Source organism: Dermochelys coriacea, chromosome 2 (assembly GCF_009764565.3).
Source record: "Dermochelys coriacea isolate rDerCor1 chromosome 2, rDerCor1.pri.v4, whole genome shotgun sequence".
NCBI lineage: Eukaryota > Metazoa > Chordata > Testudines > Dermochelyidae > Dermochelys > Dermochelys coriacea.
Window position 1 is genome coordinate 136,980,390 of NC_050069.1, and position 13,594 is coordinate 136,993,983.

Consider the following 13,594-nt stretch of genomic DNA (forward strand, 5'->3'; position numbering starts at 1 on the left):
TTCTGTAGTTGGTACTCAGGATTACAGTTGGAATAGCAACTCCTGCTCCACCACCTGCCAGCTATTTCAGGATACCTGACTACTGGATTGGAATAAATTGATACTGGCCCATCTTCAGGGCTTCCTTCCAAAGCAGCCTAGCGCAGACTGATTTTTGCTTTGCTCCTGACTACAGACAAAAGGAATGTGTGGGGAGTTCTTTTTGTCCTTCCCCTTTCCTTGCCACATGCATAGAGGATTTAAATACGAGATTATATAAACACGCACCTTTTCAGGTGTATAGTAATAAGAAATGTCCAATCATAACATTAGTACAGCAGGAGGTGTGAACATCCAATGTTTTAAAACAAACAAAAAAATGTGCAGATTACTAATGTATCTATTCCAGCTAAACTGTTTGCTATATGTTTGGGTACATCCAGGTCATAGAAGGGCTTCAGTGGATTACAGTCAGTTCTTTAGAGATATTCTTTGTTAACACAAGGTATTTATCTTCAAATGGAATGGTGTAAAGGGGGTTGGTATTGGACATCTAGGAAAAATATTTTGCGGGGGAGGGGGTATTCAAGGATATTCTGGTTATTTCTTCTGGGATTCTGTCATTATTTGAACTGACTGCACAGAGGCTTGCTGGGTTTTTTTGAGTGCTGAGAACAGAGATCCTTTCTGAGGCAGTTCAGGAAACCTGTAGAACCTGTTGCTTTTCTACAGGCCACAAATGTGATAAAGAGGTTTCTTGGGTGTGAGCCTTTTGTCATGCTGGTGTTTGCCTTTCTCTCTTGCAGCCAGTGGTTCAGTGTGCTGAGTCAAGTCAATGCTTCCACAGAACAGGAGATCCAGGAGATGCATGATGAGCAGGCAAACCCACAGAATGCTGTGGTGAGTCAAAATTTAAAGGCAGATTAAGAAGCATATATTTTTAGAAAACAAAGTGCCTGATTGTGATAGGGGCTGACCACCTCTGACAATCTGGCACAAATTTCTTTGTGTATATTACAAACATATTTGTGGTAGTGGCTAGAGGCATTGTGTTAGGCACTTTGCACTCACACATAATGAGAAGATGAATCCTGCCCCAGGGAGTTAAAGCCAATATCTAGAGGTTAACATTTCTTTTATTAATCTAAATTTCCTTTTTACTATTTATAGTCTCTTGTTTTTCTTATTTATTTTTTCATTTCACTGTCCTTGAGCAAAGAAAATTATTAGTTGGTTTCACTTTTTTTCTAGTCAGTTTCCCTATTAAATTTTCATGCTCCAAAACAGTAGGGCAGTACTTGGGTAAAGTACTGGAAAGGCATACTTGTTTGATTAAATTAAAAAATACAACTATTTGTTAAAATATTGGAACATTTCCGTTGGTTATTTTTACAGAACATATATCTGGGGGGCAGATATAACTCATTCAGTTTAGATAGTGCTAACAAGGAAACAAAGGAAATTAAAAATCTAGATTTCTTTTTGATGTTGGCTTCCCAAAGTTCTATACTGTGTGGTAGTAAGTTCTTGAGGGTATTGTAAATTAGGTCAAAATTGCAATTGAGTTGTAAAACTCAGAAAAATAGAAGTTGTTTTTGAACTTGCTTTGCAGTGAATGCAACTAAAGCTGATCTGTTTATCGGAAACCCTTTTACCCTTTCCCCTAAATTTTAGTGTTTAGAAGAAACTGGCACCTAGATCTATATAGTTTTGCATAACCAAAGAATGCAAAGTAATTCCCAGTTTTGCTTATACCTAGAAGTAATGGATTTAATAATATATTCTAGTGATATTAAAATGTCTTCCTCTTTTTTGATTGGGTTTTTGATGCATAGGGCACACTGGATGTTGGGCTGATTGATTCTGTGTGTGCTTCTGACAACCCAGATAGGTAAGTTCCACTGACATTTTTGGCTGGGGTTGATGTTTCCTCTTTCAAAATTTTACATATTTTACACTGATCTCCATATTTTGCACATGAAACTATTTTACTGCCTTTCCTTTTTGATCATGCCAAAATTGAGATTTTCCAACATTAATGTATGAGTGGGTGGAGAAGGATCTGCATCGGTTCTAGTGTGGTTTCTGCTGACTTGCCTGGCACAAACGTCTCTCTTGTTTAGGTCAACATGTGCATCAATCAGCAGTCTTGTTTCTCAAGAGGCCTGAAAGTAGGAGAGGAACAATAATGAGTTTTTATTTATACAAACTGCTTTTAAAGAACAAGGTTTCTTGTTTTAAATTACTGTAAAAAGTAGGATTTTTATCTACCCTTACCAAGAAAACGCCTTTGCATTTTGTTATGGATCTCTTGTATTTCCCTTTTCCTTGGAGGTTATGTTCTAATAAGAAAATTATTTGGATGACACATACAGTTAGAGCAGAATGTTTTTGGAAAACATTGATTGAAATGTTAGAAATGATTTATTGCAACCCCAGAACTCTGGCCTGGATGTACTTCACTTCGAATAACAGTGCATAACAGAGGAGGAAAAAACTGATATTATGTTGGAAATAGGGCTAGGTTCACTAAGAAATTTAAGCATGGCTAACTTTTGTCACCTAGAAAACCACAGAGATTCATAATGCCGGAGTTCAGCGCCTAGGCTCCCTAGAATGGGATTCACAAAAGCCAGCATGCTAAGAGGTTCTTCATCTAAACTAGCCAATAGGAGATGCCAACCTATGGGATGTGCACTAAGCCCCATCCCTCTCTTGGAGATAGGTGCCTAAGTCTCGGCTGCAGGGAGGAACTTCCCTCTACTTGGGATTCTCAGCTGCAAACCTCTCAGGCTTAGGTGCCTGTGCCAATTTGGGCGGGGGGAAGGGGGGAGAGCAACAGCAGCAGGAGGAGTTTCAGAGTAGCAGCCGTGTTAGTCTGTATTTGCAAAAAGAAAAGGAGTACTTGTGGCACCTTAGAGACTAACAAATTTATTAGAGCATAAGCTTTCGTGAGCTACAGCTCACTTCATCGGATGCATCCGATCAAGTGAGCTGTAGCTCACGAAAGCTTATGCTCTAATAAATTTGTTAGTCTCTAAGGTGCCACAAGTACTCCTTTTCTTTTAGCAGCAGGAGGAGGCAGAGAAGCTCACTCATAATTTTGAGCCCAATAGCTAGGTTACTCATCTGGAATGTAGGAGACCCCTGGTTCAAGTCCCCCATCTACCTGAGTGAGAGAAGGGATTTGGCCAAGAATCTGCTACCTCTCAGCCAAGTGCCTTTAACCACTGGGTGATGGGATATTCTGATCTGAGGCTCCCTCAGTCTCTTATTGAAGCTGTTGCACTATGGCAGAGGTGGCCATAATTTACCGATGTACATTGCCAAGGAGCCACAATAATATATCAGTAGCCTCCATCAGCCCTCCCACCGCCCACAGCACCTCTTGCCCACTGGCAGCCCTGCTGATCAGCACCTTCCCCTCCCTCCCGCCCATCGTGATCAGCTGTTTCTCAGTGTACAGGAGGCTCTGGGATGGAGTCGGGAGGAGCAAGGGTGCAGCAGGCTCAGGGGAATGGGGCAGGAAGGGGCAGTAGCCTTAGGTAAGGGGTGGAGTGGGGGCAGGGCCTGGGGTTGAGCAGTGGAAAGTTGGCACATGTAGCTCCAGCCTCAGAGTCAGCACCTATGCAAGGAGCCGCATATTAACCTCTGAAGAGCCGCATGTGGTTCCAGAGCCACAGGTTGGCCACCCCTGCACTATGGCCAAATAATGAATCATTGGGCAGGAGAGAGAGCAAGCATGAGAATGACTCTGTAGCTGGTGGTTAGAGTTCTGCTTTTCCAATTATGTTTTTAATTATCCTAAGCATTTAGCTAAAAGTTGTGAAGAAAGTTGTCCTGCCCCCAAACATTTTGTGTAGGTTTCTCCATAGGGGCCCACGCTGGTAAGTGAGCTCTAAGCACACTTATTGGATCAGGCCCTGCAGGCAAGTTATGCAGAGGAAAACCTGTCTTCTCTAGATTTGTGCATTGCTTTGGGGCACAGATATCCAGACACCTGGCATGGGGCTGCAGTGCACATGCTCAGAGGCAGCAACATAAGTACCTAAGGAACTTTAACTGCAAAATAATTAGGCCCCGCGTGAGCTTATGTGCCTATTGATTTGGGGGCAGCTGAGCAGGCCTTTGTGAATCCCAGTCAGGCCTGATTCTGGGATTTAGATACTTAAAGTAGCAGTTATGTGCCTAAGTCCTTTTGTGAATCTGGCCCATACTAGCTTGGGCCTAAACAACACTGCAGTGTTATCAGGTCAAAAATGCAAATGATAACAGTTCCTTTCTATCTCCTCATTTACAAATATGCCTGGAGCAGCTGTTCTGAAATTATTAACCCCATCACAACCTACAAAGGTCTGAACATTCCCAGTTACCTTAGTTGTGAACTGAAGCTTTATAAACAAGGCTATGCAAGAAAGCAAAAGCCTGAAAACACGATGGTAGTTAGATTAAAAAAGTGTTCTAAGGACATGTCTGGTGTTCATGTCAGCATCCCCGTGGGACCCATCTTAAAAAGAAAAAACTTCTCATCCTCTCACTTGCTGTGTTAAGAATCACACAGAAATACAATTTTTACATCCCCTAGAAATCAATGATCAGAAAAAGAAAAGAATTATTAGGTTATATAGTATCGGGGGTAGCCGTGTTAGTCTGTATCCACAAAAACAACAAGGAGTCCGGTGGCACTAACAGATTTGAGTATAAGCTTTCGTGGGTAAAAACCTCACTTCTTCAGATGCATGGAGTGAAAGTTACAGATGAAGACATAAATATACTGACATATGAAGAGAAGGGAGTTATCTCACAAGTGGAGAACCAGTGTTGACAGGGCCAATTTGATCAGAGTGGATGTAGTCCACCCCCAACAATAGATGAGGAGGTGTCAATTCCAGGAGAGGCAAAGCTGCTTCTGTAATGAGCCAGCCACTCCCAGTCCCTATTCAAGCCCAAATTAAAGGTGTTACATTTGCAAATGAATTTTAGTTCTGCTGTTTCTCTTTAAAGTCTGTTTCTGAAGTTTTTTTTGGTCAAGTATAGCTACTTTCAAATCTGTTATAGAATGTCCAGGAAGATTGAAGTGTTCTCCCACTGGCTTTTGTATGTTACCATTCCTGATGTCCGATTTGTGTCCATTTATTCTTTTACATAGGGACTGTCCGGTTTGGCCAATGTACATGGCAGAGGGGCATTGCTGGCACATGATGGCATATATAACATTAGTAGACATGCAGGTCAATTCTGTTGCCAGTACAGATTGTTCCTTTCAGTACCAGTGTTGAGTGCTTTATCTAATTCAGTTTCAAGAGCCAGCTTTAAAAAAATAAAACTATCTTCAATTTAGCAGGTGCAAGACACAGAATATATACATCTGCCTGATGTGGGTGATAGGACACTTGTGTCGTCCAATTAGATAGCTGTACTCATAATTGCAGGTTCAAAAGTAAGAGGCTGGGTTGAGATCCCTTTGAAAGTTTACTCATAAATTTTCTAGAATAGCCTTCCACCACTTTGCTAAGTAGATCTTTTGATGTTATTAATCACCTGCCTGGTTGATTGTCCTGCCTTGCCTTTCGCAATTTATTCCTGGGGAAATTCTGCTCCAAAAATTAAAAAATTCTGCACACAATATTTAAAAATTCTGGAAAATTCTGCATATTTTATTTGTCAAAATAATATAATCATGCCATTTTTAATTATTTGGGGCACTTGTTTCAAAATACCTGTCAGCAAGTATGTCTAACAATACAAACAACAAAAAAGATTCAGGAAATGTTTTTTGACAAATAGATTTCTTAGTAGGCATATTAATACAGAACTTTGAGTAATAATTCATTTAAACTACAATACAGAAATGTATTTCCCACATCACTCAGAAGCAGTGCAAACATTTAAGGAAATCACGGGTAACGGAGGAGCTCAGGGAATGGGAAGTAATTCCTTCCTCCTGGGAAGGAGCCTGGGAGTGAACCTGGAGGTTTGTTGGGTATGGGTGGGAAAAGTATGGACTGGGGTTTTTTTTGGAGGGGGGGAGAAGAGGGATTGTTAGGGAGTTGGGGAGCCTCCCCCTGCAGATCCTGGCTGACCCCTAGCCTCTCCCATTCAGTCAGGCACCCCGTCCCCATGTGTCTCTGCACCCCCACTCAGCCATCCCCATCCCCCCCATCTCCATGTGGTCCTGCACGCCCTCCCATTCAGCCCCTGGCTCAGTGCTGTTACACCACTCACTCCTGTGCCTCTGTCCCAGTCTGTCCCTTCCAATAGCCCTTCTGAACCTGTCTGTGAACCACCAGCAACCCCATCCTTCCTCCCCATATCCTGTGCCTCCTCACCTGCCCTCTGCCTCCTCTCCCTCTGTGGCTGGCTGCGCTGGCCTGTGAGCTGGCTGCTGTCTCCTCTGGTGCCACAGCAGCTCCTGGTGAGGGAAAGGTGTAACTGAAGTGCCTCTCCAGCAGAATGTATTATCTATGGGGGACATGAATTCTGTGCATGCACAGTGGTGCAGAATTCCCTGAGGAGTAGCAATTGTGTCCTCCCTTGGTTCTCTTCCCATCTCTTTGACCTTATCTTCATCCAATCTTTTGGATGTCTGTCCTCTCCAGCTTTCCAGGAGGGTGTTTCACCAGGCTCTATCCTACACTCTCTTTTCTTCATGCTCTCAACCCTCATCTACTTTCAACTTCCATCCAATCCCACCTCTCCACCCGTCTCTGATAATGGTTCACCATCAGGTTAAATGTAACATACCCAAACTTTGAACTGCTGCTCATTCCATGAATTTGAGGACTTCAATAGCTCAGACATGGGTGAGGTTTTTCATAGGAGTGGTGGGTGACATTCTGTGGCCTGCGCTGTGCAGGAGGTCGGACTAGATGATCAGAGTGGTCCCTTCTGACCTTAGTATCTATGAATCTATGAATTCTTCCTGAACTCTCTCTACTCTCATTTTTGTTGCTGTTGAGTTTATAACCTAGGGACCAATTTTGACACAGCCTCAGCCCTTTCAACACATCCAGACAGTGGTCAGATCTTGCCACTTCTTTATACATAATATTTCCCTGTCTACACAAAGCTAAAACTAGTGTAGGCCCTTCATTCTCTCCCGTTTTGACTACTGTAACCTCCTTCTCACTGGCCTTCCTGATACCCATGTTGTCCCCCCTCCAGTCAATGTGAAACAGTTGCCTGCGGTCACCCTGATCACTTGTAGGTTCTCTCTCTCTTTTCCTTGCCCTTCATCTGTCTTTTGGATTGCACACAGTTTGTTGCAGGGATTATCTTCCTTTGTTTTTGGAAAGTGCCCATCACATCAGAGTGAAAGCCTAGTAGCTATTTTTTGCTGCTCTTCTCTGAATTGTCTCTAAATAATTTTGCCATTAAAATGCCTAGAACTGAGTGCAGTATTCCTAATGTCTTCTCACTAGAACTGCAAAGTGAAAGTCTGTCGTCTTCCTTCTTGATACTGATGATCTGCTTATGTATCCCAAAATGGCCTGGGCCCTAATAAAGGCTTTCTGATATTATTCTTGCGAGCTAGTATCTTGGGGAGAAAAAGGGTCTGAAGAGTTCAAAGCGCATGGCTTGTGAAGACAGAAGAGCACAACAGTAGAATCTAATCCATGTAGAGCCACCAAGACAGTCCACTCATGTGATCTTAGGCAAGCAGGTCAATTTGCTGGTGCTTCAGTAAATCCTGAGGTAGGATTGGATGGAAGCCAGAATCTCATTTAAAAAAAGAGACTCTGCTGCCTTAATTGCGCTGTATTAAAAATAAAGGGATCTATGTTCTCATGGTTGCTTCAGTATAAATCTTCATAAATTATAGTTGGTTTTAGCTAAAGTAGCTACTGAAGCAAACACTTTAAATGGAGATGACCATGAAGTACAAAGGTTGGATCCAGAGCCAAACTTCTTCAAGGTGATGGTTTTTTTTGTTGGAGTGGGGAAGGATCTTATGTTGGGCTGATATAAAGATGGGGCGAAGTCTGGATATAAGTTTTCCCAAAGTTCAGGGCTGCATAGACGCAGTATTTGGTACAAAGCTCTCTCTTATTTTAAACAGTCTTTTTAAAAGCTTAACATTTTATAGGCCTGTAGAGTTCTTGAAATAAATGGTGCAGAAGTGAGGAACACTTGCCTGAATATAAAATACAAACAAGAGGGAAGTGTTTATGCTTATGGCAAGTGAGGTAAGTCAGTCATTTAGTTGTGGTGCAAACAGTAGTTATATTTACTGTATGGGTTTTTCCATCTTCATTTTTTTCCATAGATCCAATTCATTTGTGATCATCACTGCTAATCGTGTTCTCCACTGTAATGCTGACACCCCTGAGGAGATGCACCACTGGATAACACTGCTGCAGAGATCAAAGGGAGATACCAGAGTGGAGGGACAAGAATTCATAGTGAGGGGTAAGAATTAATGGGAAAGCAAACCAGAGGAGTCAAATTGTATAGATAAGTGGTTCCCAAACTGTGGTCTGTGGAGCACTTGCTGGTGGTCTGCAGAGAGCTCGCTGGTCATATGCTGCTGGCTTTGTTTCCTGCTGTTAACTCAAGGGATACTACTAAAAATACATTCAGACTTTCTTAATATCACTCTTACACGTAAACAGTTGCTGTAGCTTCCACAAGGATGTTTTGTGATTTTGAATGGATGGGGAAAGGGTCTATGAGTCAGTCTTTTTAGTAAAATGTCCATATCATTAAAGTTTGAGAAGCCCCAATATAGATAATATGTAGTATTTCAACCTCACCTTTTCTTGGGAGTTAATTTGACACTGTTAACTTAAACAAAAGTTATTTAGAAAGAGGACTTGGCAATACTTAATAATAATTTTATTAATCTTATTAATCATTTTTTTAAAAAGTCTAAACTGCCAAAAGTTAACCACAGCTTTGCCTAATTCTATGAAAAGCTTTAATTCATGGGGTGTCTATTTAACAGGATGGTTACAGAAAGAAGTAAAAAACAGCCCGAAGATGTCTTCACTAAAGCTGAAGAAGCGCTGGTTTGTCTTAACGCACAATTCTTTGGACTACTACAAAAGCTCAGAGAAGAATGCCCTGAAACTGGGTACCCTAGTTCTGAATAGCCTCTGTTCTGTGGTACCACCTGATGAGAAAATCTTCAAAGAAACAGGTAATTTGTTCATGAGCATTAGGTTTTTCTGTGCACTGAGCTGCACTCCAGCCTACTTGGAAATGCAACACGCATAATAGGAAAATATTTTACATCCACTCTTTGTATTACAGGAATACATATGGGTAAACATAAGGTCAGTGAAGCTAGGCTTCTAAATCACTGAGATATTTCACAAAATATTTTGCCAGTAGAGACATCTGAATTCATTGGGACAAACTGCAGAGGAGATGTGTAAGGTGGTATAATTCATTCTCTCTAACACTCCTAATACTGCTAAATTAGTGTACAGTTAGTTTACACATCAAGGATTTGGAAGAAGGCATAAATTAAGGCAGCCTTCACCCTACTTTGATAGCCTCTTTCTAGCTTCTCAGCATGTAACTTAGAGCAACTTAGATCCTACCAGTGTTAGTGTCTAAGTAGATCTACAGTAACAGAGTCAAATTTACACCACCTTCCAAGTCACCTCTGTTTGTCTAAAAACATTTTCTAAATTCATTTTCAACTCTGATTAATAAGCTTTCGTGAGCTGTAGCTCACGAAAGCTTATGCTCAAATAAATTTGTTAGTCTCTAAGGTTCCACAAGTACTCCTTTTCTTTTTGCAAATACAGATTAACACGGCTGCTACTCTGAAACTCTGATTCAGTCGTTTTCAAATAAGAGGCTCCTTTTTTCTTATTTGAACTCTCCAGTGCAATCTTCACTGTGTACCTACAAAGTGATTTTTGCCACCCAAAGAGTAAATAAGCTTTCTTTAGACTCTCTTTTCTCATAAGAATCCCATATTGGGATGTACGGAAAATAGAGTTTGAATATATGCTGCTTCTCATTGGGACTGAATCAGCAGTGTATTTTTAAGGTGCAAGAAAGCTGCACAGATGAGAACACATTTTGGTTTTACAGAATGAGTAGCCTGTGTGTTAATATCCATGTTTACATAAATAATGCAGGCTATTAAAGGATTTCTTCTGTAAGACAATGTTGTCCCAGTATCCTCTTGTACAGCTAGGATGAGACAAGTCTGTCTTTACAATGTGGCCTATGGTCATCTTCCACCTTACCATGATGAAGCCTGTGGAGATTGCACATGTATGGATCAGGATGGAGTGTTCCATGCTGGCACTGGTCGTCTCAGAGGCTGTACCTCCCTACCAGAAATATGGGTGACTGCAGCTTGCTCTATTTTAGGCTACTTAGTTGCAGAGAAGTTGCCAAAGAGACTCCAGTGGAGCAGTTTATCTGTGCCTGACATTCAGTTTGTGTGTTAGTAAAACACTGACATCTGTTCTTACATGAGAATAAGCATAACCACTAAACATTGTGATCATTAATTTTACTATTGTCATAGGCTACTGGAATGTAACTGTGTATGGACGCAAGCACTGCTACCGTCTCTATACAAAATTGCTCAATGAGGCCACCCGCTGGTCAAGTGCCATCCAGAATGTGACTGACACAAAAGCGCCAATTGATACACCAACCCAGCAGCTTATTCAAGATATTAAGGTAAAAATAAGCCTCTGAAGGGAGTGACCGCATATACATTTGGAACCTGTCATGCTCCCTCTGTCATGTGATGTGAAAGGAAATAGAAGCCCAATGACCCAATTTCTAAACAATTAGATGCCCGATATAAACCATCTCAGACACACATACACCATTCAGCAGCCAGAGAAATCTCTCCTTTAACTGTTACAAGAGCAAAAGAACATGGGGTATATAGCCTGTGGAGGGGAAAGAGTCAGGAAAAAGCTACCCTATATGTTTGTTTCCCTTGGAAACCAGTGTAACTTTTGCCTTGTTAATTTGTGTACTAATGCACTTTGTGATCCCATTGGAGGGGTTACATGCATGGGCTCTCATCCTCTCTCCCTGCGGATCTCTGTTGGTCTCACTTCATCGGATGATATGGCAGATCTTTGGAAAAGATGAAAACTGCAGGATTCTTCAGGAGGTTTCAAAGGTCCAGGGCTGTCTGGCTACTTTTCACCAGAAAGAGATTAATTAAAAACCTGATCTTTTTGATTGGAAAACACATTTTGACACAATTCCATTTTGCAAAAATTTTAGAATGGTATGAAAACAAAATTTGTGAAATGAAAATAAATTTTGAAAGCTCAAAATTCTTCCAAAAATGGATTTTCCATCCTCTGCACAGCTATTGTGATTAACGCTTGTATTGCACAGACTAAAGTGTGGCTCATTCTGGGCCTCATCTTGGAAGCTGCTGAGCACTCATAACTCCCTTTGATGTCAATGGGAACTGGGAATACCAAGCACCTCTTTGATCATTACTTATAGTAGTGTGTTTTAGAGAATAGCTGCTTGATCTTGTCTGTCAACTATGAAAACATCTGGCCAGACATTCTTTAAGTAGGGAAACTGGCAGGACTATGAAGTGTACAGGATTTAGGAGAGTCACATATAGCATATGCTGCTTTGGGCATCAAAACAAGATGAGAATGCCACTTTGCCATGATACAAGTTTCTACATCTTCAGTGTGGAGAAGAATGGCAGGCACTTCTCATATCCATCTGAAATGATGACTGACCCCCTGAAGAAATAATTCTGCAGGTCAGTTTTTATTGCTGTTATCTTTTAGCAACAAGTAATTTTAACAACAGACTTTTTCACATGGTACTGCAATTGAATAATCTGTTCACATGCATCCATCACTGGATTATCATGATGCTCTAATAAATTTGTTAGTCTCTAAGGTGCCACAAGTACTCCTTTTCTTTTTGCAAATACAGACTAACACGGCTGCTACTCTGAAACCTGGATTATCATTAACACTGAACCAGGAATTATACCTTTTTTTTTTTTTTAAACCCACCAGGAGAACTGCCTGAACTCTGAGGTTGTTGAACAGATTTATAAGAGAAACCCTATTCTCCGTTACACGCATCATCCACTGCACTCTCCATTACTGCCATTGCCATATGGGGACATCAATCTAAACCGTAAGTTTTTCAGACATGTAAACTCGCTCTCTCTTTCCCCCAGGTTACCTGCTATACCCTAGGGAGCACAACTTTAGTTTCCCATCAGGGGCTCCATAGAAGCCCTGCCTTGTGAAGGCTGCAACAAAGATTAGTTAAATCATTTAATCCCATCAACCACCCTGGTCACATCTCCTTCCCTGATTATCACTACACACTTTACTGGCTGCATTCAGAGTCCCTCTCTTCCTGAGTGGATGCAGGACTGCAGCTGTCTTAAGCCACTACAACCTCCAGTTTAAAACTGTTACATATTTCATCATTTGTGTGGGGAAAACATGGAATCCAATATACATATATTATTTTTGAGGATATTTAATTTGAAAAGTCATTGATATAGATAGATATTGCAAACTTTGATTTCCAAAAAACAGGTGTAATAACCATTCCAGCCAAGTCATGGTTTACCTCCAGGTTAGCACCTCCTAGACTTTGAACACTGGGACAGAGTTGTTGCATGATTGTTATGAATTTGATTTCCTTAAAAAGATAAACTTAAATTATTTTGAAACGTATTGCCTGTCAAAAAGAGAATCCCACCCAGATCAGGACTATTCTGTGAAGAAAAGTGGCAATCATGGGATTAAATCTCAGGCTATCAAATGGCATTTGTGTCAGATTTTCCTCTTGTCTTCTCTAGGACCCAAGTTATACCCTACTGCTCCATGAATTTCCTGGGAGGGGGGAAGGGGACCTGCAAGGGACCCTCACTGAGTCTTGTGCAGTGGCAGAACACTGGAGCTACAGTCCCTTCACTCTTTTAAGCTGGCTGTGCATGCAGGAAGAGTAAGCTACACCCCTCGAAAGGTGCAGCAGTGGGCATGCTCTAGGAAGACCACTGCCTCCTGAGCAGTGGCGCTGTAACACTTTTAATAATGGGGGTGCTGAAAGCAGTTTTTACTTTTTACCTCATCCCCCCTTACCCCGTCCACGTCCCATCCCCCGGAGCTGGAGCCGGGAGCAGGGCTATGTCTCTGGGAGGGGGGGAACCCGACAGGGGTAAGGGGGCCAAGGCTGGGGCCACAGGTGGGGGCAGGCATGGAGCCAGGAGCGGAGTCCCAGGCATGGGACCCCAGGTGTGGGGTTGAGAACGAGGTGCTGGGCATGGGGTCGGCAGCAGGGCCCCAGGCACGAGGCCAGTGGCCGGGGAGTGTGGCTGACCACCGAGACCTGCGCCCTGGGCTGGGGAGTGGAGCCCCGGGCACAGGGCCGGCGGCCAGGGCCCCGCATAAAACCTCGGGGTGCTGCACCTATGCTCCTGAGGTAAGATTGTCAGAGTTGTCCCTAAGATGATGCAGCTTCACATAGTTCCTAATGCTGGGCTATTTAAAGTTTCATTTGAGCCCCAAGTTATTTTCCATAATGACAGCACGTAAAGAAAAGTCAGTCACTCACCACTCATAAAATAGACTGCTACCTATCTTGCCAGTGGGATTAAGCCTAACTGTGAATCAAACATAAGGATTAC

At 42.1% G+C, this 13,594-nt stretch overlaps 1 protein-coding gene and 1 long non-coding RNA gene across 4 annotated transcripts in view; one reads left to right on the top strand and one right to left on the bottom strand.

Annotated features, from left to right (window-relative positions):
* The window catches only part of MYO10 (myosin X), a 280,919-nt gene that overhangs the window by 254,166 nt on the left and 13,159 nt on the right, over window positions 1–13,594 (top strand). For both annotated transcript variants that reach the window (XM_038390800.2, XM_043508449.1), the window contains exons 29-34: window positions 786–879; window positions 1,815–1,870; window positions 8,246–8,388; window positions 8,924–9,118; window positions 10,472–10,629; window positions 11,964–12,087. In XM_038390800.2, coding sequence (XP_038246728.1) covers window positions 786–879; window positions 1,815–1,870; window positions 8,246–8,388; window positions 8,924–9,118; window positions 10,472–10,629; window positions 11,964–12,087 — 770 coding nt within the window. The remainder of the gene's footprint in view (window positions 1–785; window positions 880–1,814; window positions 1,871–8,245; window positions 8,389–8,923; window positions 9,119–10,471; window positions 10,630–11,963; window positions 12,088–13,594) is intronic.
* LOC119851251 overlaps window positions 1–13,594 on the bottom strand; it is a 124,098-nt gene that overhangs the window by 54,069 nt on the left and 56,435 nt on the right. The window contains exon 4 of one of the 2 annotated variants that reach the window (XR_006279088.1): window positions 10,573–11,105. The exons of the other annotated variant lie outside the window; for it this stretch is intronic. This is a non-coding gene — a long non-coding RNA (uncharacterized LOC119851251). Of the gene's footprint in view, window positions 1–10,572; window positions 11,106–13,594 lie in introns of those variants that run through there. 2 annotated transcript variants of the gene reach the window in all.